Raw genomic sequence first — 25,108 nt, 5'->3', positions numbered from 1 at the left:
GTCCTATTTTTTAATTAAAAAATACTGAAAGAAAATATAATAAAATGTCAGTGGGTACTGGATAATATTTTATTATTTATCATACTTTCTGTATTTTTAGAATTTCCAAAATTAAAAACAATTAAACAAAATATAAATCAAGAAAAAAGTATAACCCTGGAAAGGTAATGATTTCTAAAGTACTTCACACAACCTCTAAAGATTTTTTTTATATCTTTCTGATAAAAAGCTAAAAAAAAACCCCATGCTTCCTGCCTCAGTCATACCTGTCATTGGTTAAATGCGGGGGGCGGGGGGGAAGCACGGGGGAAAGTGTTTGATGGTGTCTGTTTGGATCTGGATGTTTTATTCATTTCAGTGGGCTCTGGCATTCTGAGCAACCTTGGACAGCTGGCTGGCCTTCTGTCTGAATGACAGTTGCTCATCCCAGGCTTCATGCGGCTACGCCCCGTGTCGTATTTATAGAATACCCAGCGCAGGCGTCTCAGGCTCCTGAGCACCCCTCTCTCTGCTCCTGTCACATAGCTCTGGCTGGCTGGGGAGGGGTATGGGGTAGGTCTTGGCTGTTGGTTTCTATTTGCAACTGTGCAAACGCTGTCAGTTACAACTCCTCCACTGGCAAATAGCAGTAGAATAATGGAAGGGGAGCTAGGGGAAACCAACATCTGTTATGCCCTCACCTTGTGGCAGGTGAGTTATTTTGTTCAACTCTCAAACTGGATAAACTGCTATCTTTGTTTTTCGATGAGAAATGGGAGTACAGACAACTGAAATAATATCAATTACACCAAGTTTACACCAAAAAATGGTGGCGTAAACATTAGATACTAGGTCTGGGAAATCCCCTGGTGGTCCAGGAATTAGGTTTGATTCCTGGTCGGGGAACTAAGATCCCATAAGCCACACATGCAGCAAAACAAAAAAACAAAACCAGCTCTTTCTGATATGAAAGGCCATATTTTTCCCCCCGAAACTGCTTCCTTAAAGACAGTATTCACTCATTTGATAAATATTAATATTTATTCAGCCGGTACACCTACCAGGCACTGTACTAGTTACTGGATATTCTAAACCAGTTATCACATAGATGTGTCCATCCAAACCTGGTTTCAACACCTTACAATTTACTCATAGCTAAGAAATGTTTGGAGACAAACCGTTAAAAAGCTCCATATTCCCTTCCTCAAGTCCTCTGCTGGTTTCTTCATTACAGTTTTATTAAGAATGAAATGCTCAGGACTGAAGAGCCTACCCCATTGCTCCTTACTGATGCTGAAGTTAGGAGCATAGAAATTGCCCTAACAGTTCATCAAGCGAGACTTAAACTTTAGAGGTCTGTCTGTGGGTTTCTCTTAACTCATTCAAAATTAATCAAAGCAGCCAAATTAATGAGGTCTTCAGAGGGAGGGCTCCTGACAGTATCTACTAAAGTGGAGTTCAAATCATCTGCCAAGCAGCAAGGGAGAACAGACATAGAGAACAGAGTATGGACACGGGACGGGGGACAGAATGAATATAGACAGACGGGGGTGGAATGAATATAGACAGTGTCATGGAAATAGATACGCTATCGTCTGCAAAGTGGATAGCCAGTGGGAATTTGCTGTATGACCCAGGGGACTCAAACTGGGGCTCCGCGACAACCTAGAGGGGTGGAAGAGGGTGGGAGGGAGGTTCCAAAGGGAGGGGACATATGTATACCTATGGCTGCTTCATGTCAACGTGTGTGTGTGCTTAGTGTCTCAGTCGTGTGTGACTCCTTGCAAAATGAATACAATATTGTCAAGCAATTATCCTTCAGTTAAAAATAAATAAATTAAAAAAAATCATCTGCCAAGGATTTAGGAAAACTTAAAAGTAGCAGCTTTTTATTTCCAGTCCAGAAAACATCCCTTGCTTTCCACCCTCCCTTCTCTAATTTTCCTAATTTCTAGTCACATTAGAATTACTACATGCATTATTTTATAAATGAGATGATGAATGTAACTTAAGCCTTTAATTAATACAGCAGGCTGACAATGACAAATTTCATTCATATACAGGTTATGATCTATATTTTTTCCTGCCTGGAAACAACCTAATAGGATATTCTACCCCAAGCTGGGCATCCCCGGTGGCTCAGATGGTAAAGAATCTGCCTGCAATGCAGGAGACCTGGGTTTGATCCCTGGGTTGGGAAGATCCTCTGGAGAAGGGAATGTCTACCCACTCCAGTACTCCTGCCTGGAGAATCTCATGGACAGAGGAGCCTGGTGGGCTACAGTCCACGAGGTCACAAAAAATTAGACATGACTGACTACCACTTTAACAACCCAAATTCAGACTATCATTTAGGGTAGCTAATGAACTCGGACTAGAAAGATATGAGGAAAACAGGCCCATTGGAAATCAGCTTTCCTTTGAAGTCATAAAGGCAAAGCTCTTATGTACTGTGCTTGTTTTGGGAGGAGGCATCACTGTTTAACTTTTCATTCCAAACTACAGCCTGCATTATTACTGCTTATCCCACAGAGTTCCTATGTTGGCAACATGCTGTGGAAGACCAGAGACCACAAGATGTGGCACGTGTCCCACACGTCTCTTCCCCTGGCACCCACAGCAGACACTGCTGATGGGTCAAGACACATGTCAGTGAGGTTGACTGTGGCCCCAGAATTCTTCATAAGCAACACTTGAGAAAGTGAGTTGAAATCTATTTGCCTTCTCTGCTATAAGACAGAAACTTCTGTTTGATGCAGAAATCACAGACTGCTCAGGTTTTACTGATATGCAGTGGTAATGCTGGAAGTTAATATCTCCTATGTAATGGAGAACAGGTTTTATAACATGAGGAGTGCTATTTCAGGTTTCAGGATCTGATATAAAGGTGTATCAGCAAAAAGGAACCATAAGTCAAGTATGAGTCACTTTTAAAAACCAATGATTATACCTACTTGAAAAAATCAGCAACAGTACAACTTAAGCTTTCAAGCAAGAATATGATGTTGAGATTTTTGTGTTGTTTGTACAGATGTATAGATTATATTATGATTTAATTATTACTATATTACACTACTACACTGTGAAACAGCACTGTCCTCCAGGACAGCTCCTTACCTTCTGGCATGGACACTCTTATGTAGCTGCCTCCTAGACTGTACCAGGGTCTGTGTGAATAGTAGCACACGGCAGAAAGGAAGTCGCTCACTTCTGAGATTGGTTATAGAACCCACTGCAGCTCTTGTTTTGGTGTTTCTCTTTCTCTCACTGTTTCTTTTGTTCCTTGCTCCGAGTAAGCCAGCTGCCATGTTTGTGCAGCCCTATGACCCTATCAATGGAGAAAGGTCCAGGTACGGTGAGGAACCGAAACCTCTCATGTGAGCTTGGAACAAATATTCCAGCCCCACTAAGCTACTCTTCAATTCCCAGACCTCGCTAAGAGCTTGATTACAACTTCATGAAAAACACAGACAGAGAGAGAATCAGAATGAGCTAGCAAAAGCACTTCTGGTTCTTGACCCTCTGAAACTTGGGTAAGAAAATAAATGTTTACTGTTTAAGGCAACAAAATTTGTGGGAATTTATTAAGCAGCAATAGAGAATTAATACATGAAATCAAGGCTATTGATCACGGTGAATCTCTATTTTTTTCAACAGAAAAAAGAGTTCGATGAAAGCAATGTAGCAGCTATTCTAGTTTGTAATATTTAAGTTCATTTTTTACTATTAAACATAGATCTTATAATAATTTTGTTAAATTATAACATGCGAAGTATATGAACTTTTAAACTGAAATGATGTCAAAAAACTATTGTAAATATGTAATAGTATATAACTACAAATGGAAGATAAGAAGTTGGGTGGTAAGATGGTCAGATTCACTAGTTTCATTACAGCAACATCAAAATAACTGGCATTTTGTCATTGAATAGAAGAATGCTACAGCTCTTTCTCTAATGAGAAAATAAGAAAAATTTCCCTTGAATGCATTGACATATATAGCAAGTGAGTAAGCTCTGCCTATTTGCATATGCAAATACAAATATTTGCATATACACATATGCATATATAGAAGTTTGTTAATTCCGTGAAACGCTGGCTCTAACAATGCCAGCATTTTGACTGTACTTGTTTACACCAGGTAAAATGCTTTCTTCTCTTGTGTCAGAATGTAAGCAGATGACTGATTACAAAGTGTTAATGCATGTGCAATGGACGTGTGGGTGGATCGGAATATTCAGTGAGGACCGTCTTCATCTAGGTGCTCTCGGGACAGCACTGACAGTTATTCCTTCGCCCGAGGCTAGGCTTCCACCAGATGGAATCATTCAATTTCTGGGAAGACACTGACAGGTGTCAATCTCAGGGAAGAGGCTGTATGTACACAGACTATCATCTACTCCAGTGCTCTGGAAAGGTGATTTCGGTCACTGTTCTTTCTAAGTAAAGGTGATAGAGGCAATGACCTGAGTTCATTACTTGCTATTCTTACCTCCAAAATATGATTCACATGGTAAATGAGCTGCTGCTGCTGCTAAGTCGCTTCAGTCGTGTCTGACTCTGTGCGACCCCATAGACGGCAGCCCACTAGGCTCCCCCGTCCTTGGGATTCTCCAGGCAAGAACACTGGAGTGGGTTGCCATTTCCTTCTCCAATGCATGAAAGTGAAAACTGAAAGTGAAGTCGCTCAGTCATGTCCGAAACTTAGTGACCCCATGGACTGCAGCCCACCAGGCTGCTCTATCCATGGGATTTTCCAGGCAAGAGTACTGGAGTAGGGTGCCATTGCCTTCTCCGGGTAAATGAACTACTCCTACTCAAAAGGGAACACAGTCTATCCAGGCTCAAAATTTTGGTTGGGAGAGTAGAAAGATGAAAAAATAAAAGTCTAAATAGTTTCAAGGAAGACACAGAGTGGATGCTTGCTTATTCGGACATTACTTATTTAGCAACCCATCTGATGCAGCTAGGAGCTGAGATGAAACCCTCACGGAGATGGCAGTGAGGAGGGAGTGAAGAGGCCTAACACTTGGCTCAAAGTGTATGCTCTGGGTCAGGTGTCATGATACTTTCTTTACATACATAAACGCATTCATTCTGCGAGGAGTTCACTCTCTGAAGGGTAACAGTCTTTCCGTTTTATAAATGTAGACATTAAAGCACAAAGAGGTTAAGCACACAGGCCGAGGTTGTTCAGCAATTCTATGCAGCCACCAGCATTTGAACCCAACTTGCTGCAAATTCAAAGTCCATGCTCTTTTCCCTACACCAGATGGCCTTTCTCAAACAAATGCACCAGCATTAGAACTTACACATTTGATTCATATACAATCCCCTGGAGACTCACACTTCAGGACTGGTGGTGGTTTAGCCACTAAGTTGTATCAGACTCTGGTGACTCCATGGATGGCAGCCCACCAGGATCCTCTGTCCATGAGACTATCCTGGCAAAAAACTGGAGTGGGTTGCCATCTCCTCCTCCAGGGGATCTTCCTGACCCAGGAATCGAACTCAGGTTTCCTGCATTGCAAGCGTGTTCTTTTATGCCATCAGGCACTGAAGGACTATTTACAAGCAATTCAAATTAGTCTGATTATTTGGCATCCTGTCTTCCTCAAATAAGAAACTCCTGGGGAAGATGGTGAAGTGTGTAGAGGATAAAAAAGGGGAATGGAGATAAGGAGATGGCCAGGCATGTTGAGAGCAGGGGGAGATGACAGCTCTGTCTCTGTTCCAGCTTATACTGCTTAATATTCCCCTGCAGAACTGACTGAATTGTGTATAAGACAGATGTTCATAATGATTTTGTTCACTGGCCTTGATATAAGAAGGTAGGGAAGCATGCAGTACTTTTAGAATAAGACATCCATTAAGAATAGTTAAACTAAAATAAATGTTGGTGCTGGATGGTAAGCACCCCATTCTTCCATGAGACAAGTATAGAAATCTAACTGAATCAAGATCTGTTTATAAATTTTTCTGGTCACATGTAAACACACCATGTTAAAATAAGGAGATGGAGAGGTGCTGCATGGGGGCGTGTTTTGGGGGGATGGCTTGGACTCAGACAACCCTGGATCTGTATCTTGACTCTGAAATTTTACTACTGCATGACAGTTTCTCCAGTGGTAATGGAGAGACAAGGATACCCACCACTATGCTTTAAAAAAATCTTATCTCTTTTCTGCTTTTGGTAGGAGTCAAGATTAAGGTCAAGGAGGAGAACTCCCTAAGGAATGTGTTTTCTATGACGGGAGTGGACTATACAAATGCAGTGTCTCTTTCTATTTCTTCACAGAGACTGAGCTAGATCTCAAGGCAGTTAAAGGGCTTGCTTACTTCTCTTTCCTCCTCTCCTTGGATGCTATTCTCCTTTGTAGCAGAAGCCCAGCCCGAGGCTACTGTTCTAGCCCACAAAGGACAGTGGCTTAAACCTCTGGGTCCCAGGCGATGGGGCACACTCACTCTGACCCTCTCACACTCACGTCTCTCTCCCCCTCATTTTCTTTGGTGGTGGGTGATGGTGCCGTTAGCATCCTTCCCTCACAGGGCACTGGGTAGGCTCTGACACAGCTGCGTGTCAGGATACTGACAGATGGCTAAGGCGCAGCTGGGGTGAAGGAGTTCCCCACTGGGTCCAGACCCCTTTACTAACATTTTTCAAAGGCCTCTGAATTAAGAACCCTGGTTTACAGTGAAGGCTAATTCGCCTTCCTTTGATGGAGCACTTCTTTTGGGGATCTTCTAGGAGATAGGCATGGTTGACAGCAGGATGCAGCTCACCACCATCATATCATCCTATTAAGAGCTGAGCAATGCCCACTTTCCACATTGTTAGGAAGATTACATGATACAATGCATAAAAACAAAACCCAACACCTAACAGATGCCTGGTTGCTAAGCATCATCCCCCATCCCTACATTTATTCCCGTATGCATCACAAAGTGAACATAAGAAAGAAAAGTGAAGTGAAACTTGCTCAGTCGTGTCTGACTCTTTGTGACCCCTTGGACATTCTCCAGGCCAGAATACCGCAGTGGGTAGCCTTTCCTTTCCCTTCTCCAGGGGATCTTCCCAACCCAGGAATCAAACCCAGGTCTCCCGCATTTCAGGTGGATTCTCTACCAGCTGAGCCACCAGGGAAGCCCAAGAATACTGGAGTGGGGAGCCTATCCCTTCTTCAAGGGATCTTTCCAATCCGGGTCAAACTGGGGTCTCTGGCATTGCAGGCAGATTCTTTACCAACTGACATAAATTTGAATGTGATTTTTCATTTTCTTGCCATCCCTATACAATAGTGATTCAAGTCTTTCAGGAATAAACATACTTAAAACAGCATACTGAAGCAAAATGTTCCTTCTGGAAGAGTTACGATTTGGGAAGTGACCCTAAACGTAATCTGTACATGGAATTCTTGAGTTCTTTGCTCCCAAAGTCCCTTTCTCCTTCATGTGTTATAAGCTACACCTTTGCTTTGTTAATTACTTTTTGCTAGAGACCAAAAGAAAAATAAATCAAGAAAATACTTTGCCAGCTTTACCCCTAGCTTTCCCTTAAAATGTTTTTAAAATATGAAGCTTTTGAATTTTCAATGTTTTAAATGTCATACAATTTTTCCTGCTCTTTTTTCCACCATGATGTTTTCTCCATATTGTAAATTAATGATGACTGTCTTATTAGGCATCTATTGTGTTCAAAATTTTACGGTAGGTGCTTAACATTTAACAACTCTACAAAGCACGTAAAATCCCCCTTATTTTTTGATGAGAAAACTGAGATGAAGAGAGATGTGGGAATCTATGTAAAATCACAGAAGTTAAAAATTCAAAATGTGGATATTGCTTAGAAAAATACTTGTACGTTTGAAAGAGCAGCAAGGACACATCTCTCTTTTCCTCGCCACGTGTACATCAAGGATCATTTGCTTAAAAAAGGCCATGTAAGAAAGTCTCTTGAGATCTGAAGAGTCGGTTGGGAGTCCCCTTTGTGTTCTAACTCCAACTCTGACATGAGAAGAGTTACCCAGAGCACAGTGCCCAGCAGCTAGAAAACGCATTTCTGCTAGGACTTTAAAAGAAAGGTCTCTGTCAGTGACAGTCTAGTACAGCAGAGAGAATCCTGGTGGCAGAAGACTTGGATTCTCTTCTGGTTGGGTGATTTAGTTAGCTGTGGATTTTTGGGCAACTGCTCTAGTACTTATTTTCTTCATCTATACATGAAGGATGTTCTGAGAATCCAGTGAGATGGGATCTGTTCTTATACTGTCTCATTTATCTGTTCAGTTATATATTGAATGTTTTTCTCCCCTATTAAGTAAATTCCCTAATATCAGAGAAACAGTCTATGTATTTCACTATAGTATGGAATATTGCCTGCCACACAGCAAATGCTCAAAGAATCTTCGCAGAATGAATGAACTGTGTATACCGTGAAGCATGAAAAATGTTGATTGTTATTAGTATTATTGTTAATAAGTTTTAAGCCACAAAACAGATTTTTTCAACAGATATTAACTTTGCATACATATTAATACTTTTAGCCAGAAATGAATTCAGGTAGTAACATTTAGGTTTAAATGACAGTCTTGTTCCAAGTTTTTGATGTTTCCCTTGAATTAATTATTAGGTTTCTCGTCCCTAAATGATATTAACATTTAAATCACATGAGATGAAAATGGCAAACTTTCATTTCTTGTTACTAATTTCTGTAACCTCCAAGAGGGCTTCTTGGTTTCACTGATTATTCTGCAACTTCTAGGTTCTCTCCAGATGTGAAGAAAACTGCTTCCTTGGTTGGGATGCTTGTACTTACTTGATGAAATACTTGATTCCATCTGCTGTGTAAGCTTCCTCCCACCCGTAAGGTAGACCTACAGTGAAAGGAAACCAAAAATACATTTAGTAAGATGATAAAGATAACTTTATTTCCTGGGCACAGAATTCCCACCGCTTTACAATCATTTGAGTATGTTTCTTGTACAAAATAATTGTCTAGAAAGGAGGAAATTAAAACAATTCAGATGAGCTTTCATATTCAGCATCTTAGAACACAATAAATAAGTCTTCAGTTAACAATCTGCTTTAGTTGCATTAAATGGATTATGACTTGCCATTTACATGTGGGGAGCGTTTTTGTCAGCAGAATTCACGCCAAAACTTGTGGTGCAGCGGATGGTTTTTGCCTGGAGGTAGAAGGATGGACAAGATGGCCCCCGCTTATCTATTTGGGCTCAAAGTTTCTTTAATTGGCTCCCTTTACATTCTTTTGCTCAGTTCTACAGGGAATTGCTATATGAGTGCCAGATCAGCAGGGGTTTGCAAGTAGCTCTTGCACAAGACAAAATACCTTATGAAGTCTGAAAGCTTAGCAAAGTGATTTACCTTGGATTGTGGTATTTTATTTCATTAATTAAGAATTTTGTGCACTAAACATAAATGGCCAAATAATTTGCTAAACTTAGCTTCCAGCTCTGTAGTGGGGTTGAGAATAATTAGTCAGATGTAAAAAAATGCAGATTGAAGTAAGCAAGCAATTATTTGACCATATTTCTGTAAATGAGTACATTTTTATCCTCATCATGCCAACAAAACAGGTTCAGGTTGAGGCAGCCCATTCTCTTATATTCCAGTTATGGGTAGGTCGGCCTTCCCAGGTGCCACCAGTGGTAAAGAATCTGCCTGCCAATATAAAAGGTCCAAGACACATTTTGATCTCTTTCTGGGTCGGGAACATCCCCAGGAGAAGGAAATGGCAACCCGCTCCAGTATTCTTGCCTGGAAAATTCCATGGACACAGGAGCCTGGTGGGCTACAGTCCATGGGGTTGCAAAGAGTTTACTGCTCATACATGGGTGGTACTCCTTTAGAAGACAGGGTTTCCGTCTCTTGGTTCCACCCCTGAGTACTATTAAGGGTTGTAATTGGATCAGTTTTTGGTACTGACTCATCAAGTCTCCTTTGAAGTCTCCTCTGCCAAAGAACAGACTCATGGCACAGGTAGCTTACTTCTTTAGAAAGTAATTAAGCTATAACAACAAACCATTGACTTCACTTTCAAAGTCTCAGCAAGCAGCAGAGCAAAAATCAGGAAGAGCAACTATGAATGAAATAAAACCTTACTCGATCACCATTTACTTTGCATTCTTTGAGAACAGCTCTAAGTATGCTGTTTTTATATTTACCTCCAATATTTTAACACAAGTTGTACAAAATAAGACCTTGGCCCCAAATTCTATAATTATTTCCTCTGCAGATTAACATAGGGCAACTAGGAGTTTCTCTTGCTTCTTAATGAATACATCTTTCTATTTTAAGCAGAAAAGAAGCATTTCTGGGGACTCATCATGAGCAAATTACTAGTTTCTTAAAAGCCCCTGAAGTGACACTGTATGCATCTCTGCTAGTATTCATGGCCAGCACGCATTCAGTCAGGCCGTGATCAACCGCTGCTGCTGCTTCAGTTCATATAGATTTATCTTCTTTACGCTTTCTGCATCTTTGTACGGATCACTTCATTCTTCACTGACAAGTCTCTCACTTGAAGGGAAGAATCTGATGACTATACACAAAAACCATGCTTTTATGACAAAAATGTTCAGAAATGCCAGGAATGCTAATCAATAAGGCAAAGACATGCTAAAAGTAGAAAGACATTCTAATGGGACCAAGATTTTTCTTTAAATGACTTGTCTGTCAAGTGCAGTTACAGTCATATTTCTAATCTTAATTCACAGGTCTTTTTTTTTTTAATGAGGAGAAAAAAATATGCATATTTAAAGACAGTATCTTTTAATCCATAGGATCCTTTGAAATTTGAGATTGACATTGGGATACCACATCCCCATGCCATCTAAATAAAGTTTCTGTCTGATTATTTTCTTACAATTATTACCAGGACTATAACTTCACAACAGAGTTATTAAAGGTACCAGTTTATATCTATATAAGTCAAAATGATTATCAATGACTGTAGCCATCAAGATATTCTTGTGAATTAAATAGTATTTTAGAATAAATTATCTGTTCTGAAAAAACAGTATTTCCTTTTAGGAAACAGGGTAGTTTCTTCTTTTTCATGCAGGTAATACAGTCTGAAAAAACAACTTGGGGATTAACGTGATAGCGGCTATATTTCAATAAGAGTTCATTGATGGAAAACACAATCACCGTCCATGTATAAACTAAAAACCACAATATACTGATAAACCAAATATCCTACTTTATAGAGAAAGGGCACTTTTGATTTCTACAAGCTTGTATAACTATGATGGATTCAATTTTCCCATAGTAAAGGTTTTCATCACTTCATAGTAAGTGATTTGGGTATAAATACAACATATTATCTAAATACTTTTTGATAATTGTTATATTAGTAATAGATTCAAGGCATTAAAATTTTTCTACCTTCCCCACATTTATACCTTCCCCATTTGTATACTTGCAAATACATAATGCTCTTATTTTCCTTTTCTTTTTATATTTGCTTTAAAACTGTTATGACAACTATTGTTTCTGACCGCAAGTATTTGTTTATGAACCCTCACATAACATTCTTTCCATCACAGATCATTTGTTCCAGTGGACTCTTCATGAGTACTTTGCCAAAGTAGGAGTCTCCTGCAAATTCAGCTTAGAATACTGGCTGTCACCTAACACTCTGTGTATCCAAAACCAAACTCCTCACACGTCCATACAAAATAGCTCCCTTCCAAAATAGCTTTCCCCAGTCTACTTATGTATTAAAGTTCTCTTTGTCATATTTGGCCCATTCATTAAATATTTATTGATCATTGTTTGTAATTGATTAATTTTATATGTTCAGCATTTTACTTGGTGTTCGATAGATAATGAATAACAAATAAACTTGGACCTTGGTCTTATGGAACATTAAAAAAGTAATCATAATTAAAGACATCATCAAAATTAAGAATAAGAACTAGGAAAAAAAAGTATTGAATACTCTGAAAGAGTAATTCATAGCACAGAAAAAAGTTAAACTCCTTAATACATAAATAACTTCTACAAATCAGTAAAAGAAAAGAAATGACAAATAGGAGTCTGTAGAACATTCAAGACACGAACATACTTAAAATATGAAAATAAGCTTAATTTCACTCTTCACAAGAAAAATACAAATTAAACTACTATGAGAGGCCATATTCATCATGTTCGCGAAGGGTAAAAAGTAGTTTAATAAGACATTGTGTTGAGGGTATGAAGAGGCAATATTCTCATATTGATGGGCATATAAATATGATCACATATGTAAGGGAGAACCTTGTCAAGATCTACCTAAACTTTAAATGCCAATAACAATAGTTCACAATAATGGAGTGGCATATACTGGACGCTTGTTACACATGTACCAACTTTCTCACATCTCACAACAATTTTAATGGTCCTGTTATTACCCTCATTTTACAAATGAGGAAACAGACATGGACCCCTTCCATCACCGGCCCAAGGTTACACAGCTGGCAGATAGTAGAGGCCAAAGTCTTAACCACTTAGGTTGAAAAATGTTAGCTGCTCAGTCGTGTCTGATGCTTTGTGACCCCATGGACTATAGCCCATCAGATTCTTCTGTCCATGGGATTCTCCAGGCAAGAATATAGGAGTGGGCTGTCACTGCGAATTCACATAGTGAATCTAGGGGATCTTCCTGACCCAGGAATTGAAGACGAGTCTCCCACATTGCAGGCAGATTCTTTACCCCTGAACTGGCTCCATATGATCCAGCAGTTCTTCTAAGAATTTATCTTACAGATAACCTTTATGTACAAGGTAATTAATTATAAAAATAAAAGATTGAAAATCTAAATAACCACCCTTGGGGACTGATTAAAGACAACATGTCAGATACGGGGATACTGTCCAGCTGTGAGGAAGAACAAGAAAGTGTTTTATGCACAGTTTGGAGAAAGGGATGAAGGAGGAAGGAAGAATCTCTGGAATTGCTGGAGTCACCCGGGTAAGATGTGGGCAAGAACGCGCTAGGCTGCAGAGTGACAGCAAGTGCAAAGGCTCTGGGAGGGGGAAGAGCTGGCACACCTGAGGGGCTGAGGCAGCACTGTTACTGGAAGGCGGTGAGTGAGGGCGAAGGGGGGTGACAGGAGAACGGGTGGGGAGACAGGCTTTGCAGGGCCTGTGAAAACTGTTTGAAAGTTTCTTAAAAGGGAAGCAGGAGACCCGCTGCTGCTTAAGATGAGGAAAGCTGCGAGAGAATGTTGCTCCGACCTTACACGGGGAGAGCCGCACAGCTCCGAGACTGGCTCCTCACTGAGCCGGCCCTCAGCTGACCTGGATTCCAAAGGGTGGTAAGCCCCCGTGAGAGAAGACGGGCCATGTGAACTCATTCTCTCTTGGCAGAGCACAGGATGAAGTGCTGCCATAAAAGTAGGCAAGAAGAAGACAGCTAAAGCTGTAATCAACCTGTAAAGCCCGCTTATCGGCTAGCAAGGGAGTTTGGTGTCCCCAGAGCCCTAGATGCAAGAGAGCCTGCTTTCTCTCATGAGGAAGACTGAGGGTGGGCAGGAGACCTCAGAGAGTCTCTGGGTGGCGCGGGTGCACACAGGACCCGCACAGGTTCAAGGGTGCAGCAGGCGGATCATCCATGCCCTGGATCCTCCTCTGACACGAAGTAACAGCGGCTGCAGCTGGAGAAGCAAGGGCCACCGTGGACAGGACTTTGTGTGACACAAGGCTGCTCATCTGTTCCTGGGGGCGGGGCAAGGAACTGTCACAGCCCTGTCCCTCCCAGACTGCAGGAAACCGCCTTTGCCCTGGGGGTGGGGTGGGCAGAAAACCTGATGTCTTCACCCTGCGCTCACACTAGTCGTCGGAGAGGGGAGGGCAGGAGGCCGTCCACATCTGGAGTCCTGCACTGACCTCCACAAGGTGGGGGCAGGAGGCCCACCTGAGCACTTAGCAGCTTGCTAACAGGGCAGGAAGGCTGAGAACATCCTGCCCCTGAGACTCGGGCATAGGGCCTGCCTAAAACCCTAAAAGACTGCAGTAGGAAAGCCAAGAGCCCCTCCCACAGCCCCTATTCCCCCCATCCACCACTTACCTGGCACGGAGCTGCCTGCTCTGGGGGAAGGCGAGAGAGCAGACAGGAAATATGCGCTGCGTTGGCAGCAGGTATCCTGAGGGCCCCCACCCCCAGCACCCCAGACCTCACTGAAGCACAAGAGGACAGCAGACAAGCACCGGAGGAATGAGAAGCCTGTGGCAAACTTAGCACAAGCCTAGAAACAGAATGCAGAACCAGCCTGCCTACAAACGAGGGCGAATAACCCTCCCCACGCTAAAGGCCTGACAGAAAAGACAGACCCACATCCGAGTTTAAATAACACTTGCCTCAGTCCCTATAGTTTTGTACCTTCAGTGAATGACAATAAAAATTATGAGACACAGAAAAGCAAGAGGAAATAAAAAGATCCATTGCCAGAAGATAAAATCGCAAACAGAACCAGATCCAGAGACAATGCTGAGCTTTAAGATAACTACACACTAAAAGATCTAGGGAATATAGTGAATTATGGTTCTGTGACTGAAGTCTCGCTCATTACGTGGGTATATTATGCAGAAGGTAGAGACTGAGCTTGTTGAGGTCCAGAGTCTTGTTAAATGATGGGATGGAAGGAGAGAGCACCAGGTGAGCTGAGGGACTGTGTGAGAATGATTGGAACAATGGGCCCCAGACTTTAAGCTGAGTAAGAAGATGAGAATAACAGTGGAAGCTGAAGGACAGAGAAAGCAGATCTCACTGAAGGTGGTAAACCATGTTTTGAGCTGGAAAGCTGGGAGGCTGCAGTGGGAGAGTCAGGAGTCTGAACCACTGTCTGTTGGTGCCAAGGACTGTGGTGGGAATGGAAGACCACAGTAATCTGGGGAAAAATGGGCGTTGGACAAAATGAACTGGAAAGTAGGGGTGGTGGACTCACACAGATGATGGCAGGAGCTGGGATGGGGAAAAATGATGGAGAATGAGAATTCTAAAAATACAACAAAGACAATAGCATCAGTCTCAGAGAGCTCAAATAACCAAATCTATCTGAGAAAACTTTCGCTAGTGTAACTGTTATAAAAACTCAAACACATTTGACTTTTAGCATCTGATATCTTGAGAAAGGGCTTCCCAGATGGCACTAGTGGTAAAGAACCTGCCTGCCAATGAAGGAGACGTGAGACCTGGGTTCGGTCTCTGGGTCAGGAAGATTCCCTGCAGGAGGGCACGGCAACCCACTCCAGTGTTCTTGCCTGGAGAATCCCATGGCAGGCTACAGTCCATAGGGTTGCAAAGAGTTGGACATGATTGAAGTGACTTAGCATGCATGCACCATCTTGAGAAAAAGAGAAAGGAGAGGGCAAAAGGTTGGAGAAAGCTGGCTATGAGAAAAAAGAGAGAGTCTCTAACTCACATTTAATGAAGCTTCACTAAAGAATGTAACATTCATCACATAGTGAAACTTTTTTTTGCAGTCACAAAATCTGAATCTATATGTAATATTCCTCAACTATAAACTGAAAAACCATGGGAAAGTAATAATCTTGTGGAGTCTGTATGACAGTGAGGATAGCAGTCATCTTGCCTAGCTGACAGGGTTATCATGAGGCTCTTATCAAAGAATATATAACTACGCAATGATATACAAAAGGAGACTGCTGTTACTCAGAGTAAGAAAAATAATAGCTCTGTCTAGATCTTTTATGGTTCTACAGACAGAGTATTCTGGATGTTTAATACAGGAAAGGTGTTTATCTACAGGGGAAATCTCTACTAATATGCTGGGATTTTTTTTACAATCTTCTCTTAATACAGGAAATCATATCATCTCTATTTCACTCATGCTAACATTTAGTAAAAGAATAACAGAAACCCAGTGGGACAATCTGACACTCACTGAGTGGTGTGATGATAAATGTATAACAATGAGTTTTGGGGGGCAGAAGGAGCCCTAATTCACAGTATTTACTGATTTCTGTGGTGTAAACACTCCTACCAATGACTGATTTCAAGCTACTTATGTGATGTCAATGAACTATAGAGTTGGGAAGAAATGAGTAGTAGTATTCTACGATGTAGATTTCCCAGACATAAGAGACATAAATATTCATGTTTGGGAACGCATGTAAGAATGAAAGATTTTAAAATTTAAAAAAAAAAAAAGACATAAATAACCTCAATGACAAAGATAAGAAAAAGAATTAGGAAGTGCTAAGTTTTGAGCATTTATGTTTCTTTTTAAAAAAATATTTAAATTGAAAATTTAATGTAATTTTTAATTGTTAACAATGGTTATGTTTCACAATTAGCTCACAAAATTCTTATAAGCTGCTACTAGCCAGCTTCAGTTTAACCACTGTGGAAGCTATCTCTTATCTCCTTGCTCCTAATAGAAAATTCCAAAATTCAAATAGAATAGATGGAAAATACTGTTTTGTCCAAAAGATGATTACATAAAATCAATCAGTCTCTAATAATGTGGAGAATCACTATGCTAGTAATAAACTAAGTATTTATCAAATGTTTTACAAATTTATAAAAATATTTAATAAATATTAACTCAGTTTAACAATCATTTGAGATAGGTGCTATTATTAACCTTATCCTACTGAGAAGAAACTGAAGGAATAAAGAGGTTTAAGAACTTGCCCCTTGTCATACTGTTAATAATGGTACAGTCACAATTTGAATCCAAGCAAAGTGGTGCTAGCCTCTGCTTTTAACTATTGTCATACTGCTTCCATTTCCTTAACTTTTGTTAGCACTGCTAACAATCAATATTTTTAAATGGTCCCAAAGTATTTTGATTAATTTTTTGAAGAACTGAAAAAAAAAAAACCCCAAACTCTCAACATCTCAAATTCTGCATTATCACCTAGAAAAATGCTCTTTTGAAAGAAACTGAAATAATTTATAGGCTTTAACACGAAGCAGTCTATTTTAGAGAAATTCTAATGTTAGATTTATGATTGCACAGGTTAATTTGTAGGTATGACCTGCAGTGCCAATTTTAAAAGAAGTACTAGCTAATTTTCCTATGAAAAGGAATCTATTATACTGAGAGATGGTTGTAACCTATAAATAACCAAATAATATAGTATTTTAAGTATAAAAACCTTCTAAGGAAATAATTTATTAAAAAACTATATAGATTTCCTGAATTGTGCTTTAAACACTCCTTAACAGACTGGCATAAACTCTATATTCAGAGACAATTTTGGATTTGTGACTGATTTTTTACACATGGTCACATACATCGTCAGAAAGCGAAGAGGAACTAAAGAGCCAAAGCTATGGTTTTTCCAGTAGTTATGTACAAACGTGAGAGCTGAACCACAAAGAAGGCTGAGCAGCAAAGAATTGATGCTTTTGAAATGTGATGCTGGAGAAGACTCTTGAGAGTCCCCTGGATAGCAAGCAGCTCAAATCAGTCAATCCTTTGGCCCTCTGATGTGAAGAGCCGACTCATTGGAAAAGACCCTGATTCTGGGAAAAATTGAGGACAGGAGGAGAAGTGTGGGTGACAGAGGATGAGACGGTTGGATGGCATCATCAACTCAATGGACATGAGTTTGAGAGCCAACTCCAGGAGACAGTGAAGGACAGGGTAGCCTGGTGTTGCTGCAGTCCATGGGGTCACAAAAAGTTGGACATGACTTAGCGACTGAACAACAACAATACACATTATCATTTAAACAAACAAAAAAGCAAATGACTATATAATATAGGAAGATTTTATGTTTTTATATTTGTATGTCTCAAATTCAGGAGTTTAAATGTTAACATAATTAGACAAGTTTTTTTCCAATTAGAGGTTACTCATTGAGCAGGTTAAAAGCTACAATACATTAAAGGAACAAAATGGTAAAAATATTCCCAGAAGTTATCTGGTGGTTCATAGTCTTCTTTATCATATCACTCTTTCTGGGCAACTATTACCCTAATATCCACTTAGGAAGATGGGAAAAGCTAACATTTATATTCTACATTTCTTTTCCCAACAGATGCAAAAGGCAGTTATTTTTACAGTTAAAACTGAGGGGTGATTTCTCTTAACTCTGATATGCACACATTCGAGAAGCCAGCTGAAATGTTCTTTCCTATGTAGCTAGCTTTCATCCCATGACCCAGACTGAAGGCAAGAATGCGGGATTTCACTGGGTATTGTCTCTGGGCATTCAGACAATGCTGAGGGAATGATTTGGTTTAGGTTTGTTTGGCTTAAAATCAATAACATAGAGTAGACTTCATTTTGTGCACTAATAGGACTTGGCATAAAACACACTGAAACTTTCTTCACTAGAGATGTCTCTCTGCATCAGTCAGTCAGTCAGTTCAGTCACTCAGTCGTGTCCGACTCTTTGCGACCCCATGAATCGCAGCACGCCAGGCCTGCCTGTCCATCACCAACTCCCGGAGATCACTCAAACTCATGTCCATCCAGTTGGTGATGCCATCCAGCCATCTCATCCTCTGTCGTCCCCTTCTCTTCCTGCCCCCAATCTCTCCCAGCATCAGAGTCTTTACCAATGAGTCAACTTTTTGCATCAGGTGGCCAAAGTATTGGAGTTTCAGCTTTAGCATCAGTCCTTCCAAAGAACACCCAGGACTCATCTCTTTTAGAATGGACTGGTTGGATGTCCTTGCAGTCCAAGGGACTTTCAAGAATCTTCTCCAACACCACAGTTCAAAAGCATCAGTTCTTTGGCATTCAGCTTTCTTCACAGTCCAAATCTCACATCCATACATGACCACTGGAAAAACCATAGCCTTGACTAGACGGACCTTTGTTGGCAAAGAAATGTCTCTACTTTTTAATATGCTGTCTAGGTTGGTCATGATTTTCCTTCCAAGGAGTAAGCGTCTTTTAATGTCATGGCTGCAGTCACCATCTGCAGTGATTTTGGAGCCCCCAAAAATAAAGTCTGCCACTGTTTCCCCATCTGTTTCCCATGAAGTGATGGGACCAGATACCATGATCTTTGTTTTCTGAATGTTGAGCTTTAAGCCAACTTTTTTACTCTCCTCTTTCACTTCCATTAATAAGCTTTTGAGTTCCTCTTCACTTTCTGCCATAAGGGTGGTGTCATCTGCATATCTGAGGTTACTGATATTTCTCCCAGCAATCTTGATTCTAGCTTGTGCTTCTTCCAGCCCAGTGTTTCTCATGATGTACTCTGCATATAAGTTAAATAAGGAGGGTGACAATATACAGTCTTGAAGTACTCCTTTTCCTATTTGGAACCAGTCTGTTGTTCCATGTCCAGTTCTAACTGTTGCTTCCTGACCTGCGTACAGATTTCTCTAGAGGCAGGTCAGGTGGTCTGTATCCCCATCTCTTTCAGAATTTTCCACAGTATTATGACCCACACAGTCGAAGGCTTTGGCATAGTCAATAAAGCAGAAATAGATGTTTTCTGGAACTCTCTTGCTTTTTTGATGATCCAGCAGATGTTGGCAATTTGATCTCTGGTTCCTCTGCCTGTTCTAAAACCAGCTTGAACATCTGGAAGTTCACGGTTCACATATTGCTGAAGCCTGGCTTGGAGAATTTTGAGCATTACTTTAGCCTAAATGTGTGTGTGTGTTCCTAATTACTTTTAAGTGTACAAAGATAAACAGGATTTCTTTAAAGCACTGCCACTGTTACAATAATAAAGGTATTAAGAGGTCAGTGGCTGCTGAACATGAATTAATCCACATATTAGAAGGGAAAATGAACTGCATCTTCTTTCTTCTCTATTCAGCAAGACTGAATTCAGTAACTAAGTGTGGCAAAGCTGCTGTCAAGTATCTTGATTTCCTCTGGTTAATGACAACATATTATCAGCAATATGTTAGGCAGTCTGAACTGGACACTACTATTTGTCTGCAACTAAGAGTCAACTGACAGTAATAGGTAGACAAACTTGATTTAGGAAAATAGAAACAGAAAAAGGGTGAGGGACAGAAAACATAAAAGGGTACTCCTTAAATTTAGGCACAGTAAACTTGGGCAGAAAAAGTGAGCTTAGAGACAGTGGACTGAAATTTCTAGATTCCGTCTCTCAATCTGATTTGGAATCTCATCAGACTCTCCCTGGTCAAAATCTCCTCCTCATGCTTGTCCAGCAGGGTAATCTCCCGAACATTCTCAGCAGTACCTTGGGCTCTTTATCTACCTAGGCCCTGGATCTCTTAGAAACTTCACTCAACACTTTTTCTACTCACATTTGTTTAGTGACTACTATCCAAGGACTGGTAAACGGTGACCAGATTCAGAACAGCCCGGGCACTCAAGAAATACTGTTGACTGACTGCAGAAATTTGACACCTGTGAAGGCTGATGTTTCAGGGAATCCAGCACATATTTGAAATTTTATCGTTGTTATTAAGGCCTTTGTACTCACCAGGAGATTTTCACACAAATATTTGCACAACTGTTACTTGTGGATTTTGACAACAGGATAGTAGAGGACCAACAGACATGCAATTTTAGAAACACTATCACAGAGCAGATGAAATTAAATCAAGATCATTTATGTTTCTACCCAGGGGGCAAATAATGGAACTCTAAGTATCACTAGTACCTAATCATGTAGCATTTTGCTGTTAACATCCTTGTTTTAAAATTTTTTAAAAATCGTAAAAACAAAACCTCTTTTGGAGGTTTGCATGTGTGCGAGCATGTGTGTTAAATCTTTTGTCAGTTGTGTCCGACTCTTTGTGACCCCGTGGACTGTAGCCCGCCAGGCTCCTCTGTCCATGGGATTCTCCATGGCAAAAATACTGGAGTGGGTTGTCATGCCCTCCCTCCAGGGATCTTCCCAATCCAAGGAGCAAATCGCGTCTCTTATGTCTCTTGAACTGGCAGGCAAGGTCTTTACCACTAGTGCCACTTGGGAAGTCCCTCTTTTGGGTATTCACCGTTAAAGAGATGATATGGGGTGGGAGGTGGGAGGGGGATTCAGGATTGGGAGCTAGTATACACCCATGGTGGATTCATGTCAATGTATGGCAAAACCAATACAGTAAAGTAAAATAAAGTAAAAATAAAATTTACAAAAAAAAAAAGATTTGCTTACATTTTTATCAAATATATTTTTAAAAAGATGCAAAGACAAGCAATAAAAACACTTTAGCAGAGCAAATAAAATTTTCAAACAATAGCTTTCATGCAGTCAGATAAACTCAATACTGATTACATTAAAGAGTTATAAACTCAAATAAAAGAACTTTGCTTTTTCTCCTCTTTCTCCTCAAAGAATATTAGTGCTCACAGAATAGTTGACTACCACTTAAAAAAAGTAAAATATCTGTAGTGTGGCATTTAAAATCTTTTCAAAACACATATCCACAGAAAGACATGCTTGAATCTTCACTGAAGCTTTATTCATAATAGCCCCAAATGAAAAGAATTCAGATGCCCCATCAAGTGGTGACTGGATAAATTGTGGAATGTCAATCAATCAATACTGCTGAACAACACTGGTACAATTGATGCACACACCATAGATGAATCTCAAAAGCACTATACTAAGTGGAAGATGCCACATACTATTTATATGAAATTTTCAAAAAGGCAAAACTGTAAGTGACAGAAGGCAGGTCAGTGGCTGCCTGGCTCCAGGGCTAACGGACTGACCGCACAGGGGCACGCGAACAAGTTCTGAGGTGATGGAAATGTTCTCTAGTGTGATTATGACGGCATTACGTAACTGTATATATTTATCAAAACTCAGTGAATTGCACACTTATTTTTATTATATATAAATTATTCCTTTAAAATTAAAAATAACAGGGAACTCTCTAAAGACAGCAATATAAACAAGCTCATTAAAAAACGCTTTTTATTTATTTATTTTTTAGTTTTTTATTTTTTAAATTTTAAAATCTTTAATTCTTACATGCATTCCCAAACATGAACCCCCCTCCCACCTCCCTCACCATAACATCTCTCTGGGTCATCCCCATGCACCAGCCTTAAAATATAGCTTCAATCTTTTATTTTTTTATTTTCATGTCCTAGTAATCTTACTTATTGTCTAGTCTCCTACAAGTATTGATGTCTTCCTTTCTATGGTTCTTCAGATACTACTCTTTCTGCCTGGAATGTTCACCACTGTGGAATACATGCACTCAATAACCACTTTTGAATGAACTTCAAAGACAACAGTCATATACCAGAGTGTCTTTGTCAGGATGTAGGCAATTCTCTGATTTAGGGCCTTTTTCATTTGGGAAGTATATCTAGAATTTTTTCTTTGATATGTAATTTACATGCAATAAAATGTACAAGCCTTAAGTGTACCTTCACTGATTTTTGACAAATGCTTACACCTGTGTAATCCAAAATACCATCAATATACAGAATATTACCATCACCCCAGAAAGATACCATTCCTGATGATTTTTACCACCATTCCACAGACTACCATAATTTTTAGAAACATTATGCTTTTTACTTTTAGAAATTCCAATTAGTTTAATAAAGGATTTCTATTTATCTGCTGATATATCTTATCTTTGCATTCATTGTGAATATATTTTCCTTTACTTCATTGAACATAGTTTTAAAAAGCACTTTCAAAAAAAAAAATAAAATAAAAAGCACTTTCTTATCCTTTTCCAGCATTTGGATCCTTTGGGAGTCTGTCTCTGCTCTTTGTCCTTTTGGTTAAGAATGTTATACTTTCCTGTTTCTTTTTACATTGAGTAATTGTGTTTTATATTCTGGACATTATGAATGTTATATGGTAGAAACTCTGAATTCCACTATCATTACTCTGAAGAGTGTTGATATTTCCAGTTTTGCAGGAGATTTACTTGGTCAGACTCAAGCTATAGGCTCTATCTACCTCTTGGGCAATGACTGAAATCTCAGTTCAGTTTTCTATACCCCCTTGGCTGGGCTGTTGCAATCTCTTCTGAGCTTGGCTGGGGTCAGTCACAGAGTTGAGTGGAATTTATACACAGAATCTGGGGGCCTTGTATTTGGCTGTCTCCTCTCTAGACTTTTCTTCCCTCACTTTGCATCAGTAAAGTTTGCTTCAAACTTCATATTCTAGTTCTATGTCATAGAGACTTCAAGTTATCAAGAGTTTTACTGCTCCATGGGTCCTGTTAGGCCTTGGAGTAGAGTGAGGCAAGCAAGGTGTCCATGGTTCAAAATTTAAGAAGGTGCTCACCCTCAGGCTCATTCATGTAAGTGAAGAATTGGCGCCCAAGAGTGAGTGCTCCCCTTAACAGGGTTCTTCTTGCCTCACTCTAGTCCCAGCCCTGGGTCCTGCCCTCAGTCTGAAAGTGGAACAAATAAGAAACTTATCCCCGGTTTGTTCTTTCTTCCACTTTTTGACTATTGTCCAGAATCTGCCTGATTTTACTCTCTAGAGGCTTCAAGTGGTTGTTTTTCAGATTTTTCCCAGCGTTTATAATTGAGTTTTGAAAGACAGTTAGTCTGTCAGGAGATTATTCAGTCATACTGAAAGCAGAACTCTCAGAATCAAAGAATTTTTGAGTAGAAAGAGATTTTAGAAATTCTTGATTCACTTGTCTAATGCTATAAATTGGAGACTGATGCCAAAATAGGTTAAGAAGCTTTATCATAGAGTCAATTATATGGAAGGTCAGTAATTTAACTTCTGATCTAGACATCATCCAGTATGCTGCTCTGTAATAATGCAACTTATGTGCAGAGCAAAAAAAGTTGCACTCAGACTTCTCTTTCAAACGTAAACAGTGTATTAATTCTCAATTATTAGCTACTGCCTGCTTAACAGTTTTGCTGTTGTTATGGACTGAGTGTGTGTGTTCCTGCAAAATTCGTAAGTTGAAGCCCCAACCCCCAGTGTGGCTGTGTATCGCGACGGGGGCATCTAAGAAAGTAATTAATGACAAATGGTGTCATAGAGGTGGGGCTTTGACCTGATAAAACTACTGTCTTATAAAAAGAGATTCTGACTCCTCTCTCCCTACTCATGTGTGAATAAAGAAGAGATCATGTGAGCACTCAGAAAGATGGTAGCTGCCTACAAGTCAAAAGAAGGGGCCTCAGAATAAAACCTACATTCCCGGTTCCTCGACCTTGGACTTTGTAGCCTCTGGAACTGTGAGAAAACAGCTTCTGTTGTTACTCAGGCTGCAGTACTTGGTCATGGCAGCCTGAGTGAGCTAACACAGCTATAAAAACGGGTCTAAATTTTGCACACTGGTAAATCAGTTTACTTGACCGAAATTGGATTGACCACACTGACGTAAATTCACACTCTTCTTTAAAAGAGGTTGAACTCATTTAGAAGTAAAATCTGCTAATCACTACAATAAAAATAAATTTCTTTTGAGTGCTAAACCCATCACTTTAGGTAAATCTTCTGTGAGATGGGAGAGCAAAAAGTGTTTCTAAGACAATTTATTCTATTGTTTTTCCTATCTTTTTAAAATGCATCTATATCTATCTATTAAAATGAGTCAGAGTCTATTCTGTAAATGCCTTACAGAGTCATACTTTCTAAAACAGCATGTAAACAGGTGCCATGTAAAAAGTAAGGCCTGAACACATATTCCTTATTGGCATCTTTCAATCTAACAGCACTTAGTAAAGATCATCAATATCATAAGGAGCTAAGAAATGAGAGTTATCTCTCATTTGACCAGTGATGATGATAATTTCTGATAATTCAGTATAAAAACACCTTCAATTATAAACAGTAGATTTTTATTTCTATATATTGATTTGGTTTGACTGATACAGACAACAATACCCAGTAAATCAGATATCAATTCTGCAAATCTCCCCTTAGCTTTATATCAACATATCCAGCTTTAGGCCCCCAAGTATTCCTTTCCCCTTCATTTAACTATACTAAATTACTGAACAAAAAGAAAAGCTGTTATATTTGGGGATTCTGATAACAAATGTCCTTCGGTTGGAGGTTTGCCAAATACTATGCTGGAATCTGGGGTTTTAGGACTGGAGCTTCAGCAAACTTTTCTAAAATTATGTATCTGTTTTCATTAATAACAGAAAAGAAGATGGATAACAAACCCAAGGAATTAAAAACTCTCAAATTTGAATGAAAAAAGGAGGAACTAGTGAAATCTCTCAAAGAGATTTTCTAATTAAGAAAATTAATTTTCCCACTT

At 39.7% G+C, this 25,108-nt stretch overlaps 1 protein-coding gene across 6 annotated transcripts in view; it reads right to left on the bottom strand.

The window, feature by feature from the left end:
- Nucleotides 1-25,108, bottom strand: part of STXBP4 (syntaxin binding protein 4) — a 231,357-nt gene that overhangs the window by 16,989 nt on the left and 189,260 nt on the right. For all 6 annotated transcript variants that reach the window (XM_042255232.2, XM_060395091.1, XM_042255231.2 and 3 more), the window contains one exon: nt 8,792-8,849. In XM_042255232.2, coding sequence (XP_042111166.1) covers nt 8,792-8,849 — 58 coding nt within the window. The remainder of the gene's footprint in view (nt 1-8,791; nt 8,850-25,108) is intronic.

This window comes from Ovis aries, chromosome 11 (genome assembly GCF_016772045.2).
Source record: "Ovis aries strain OAR_USU_Benz2616 breed Rambouillet chromosome 11, ARS-UI_Ramb_v3.0, whole genome shotgun sequence".
In the NCBI taxonomy this organism is placed as follows: Eukaryota; Metazoa; Chordata; class Mammalia; order Artiodactyla; family Bovidae; genus Ovis; species Ovis aries.
Note: the sequence above shows the minus strand (reverse complement) of the source record. Positions and strands in the feature narration are given on the sequence as shown.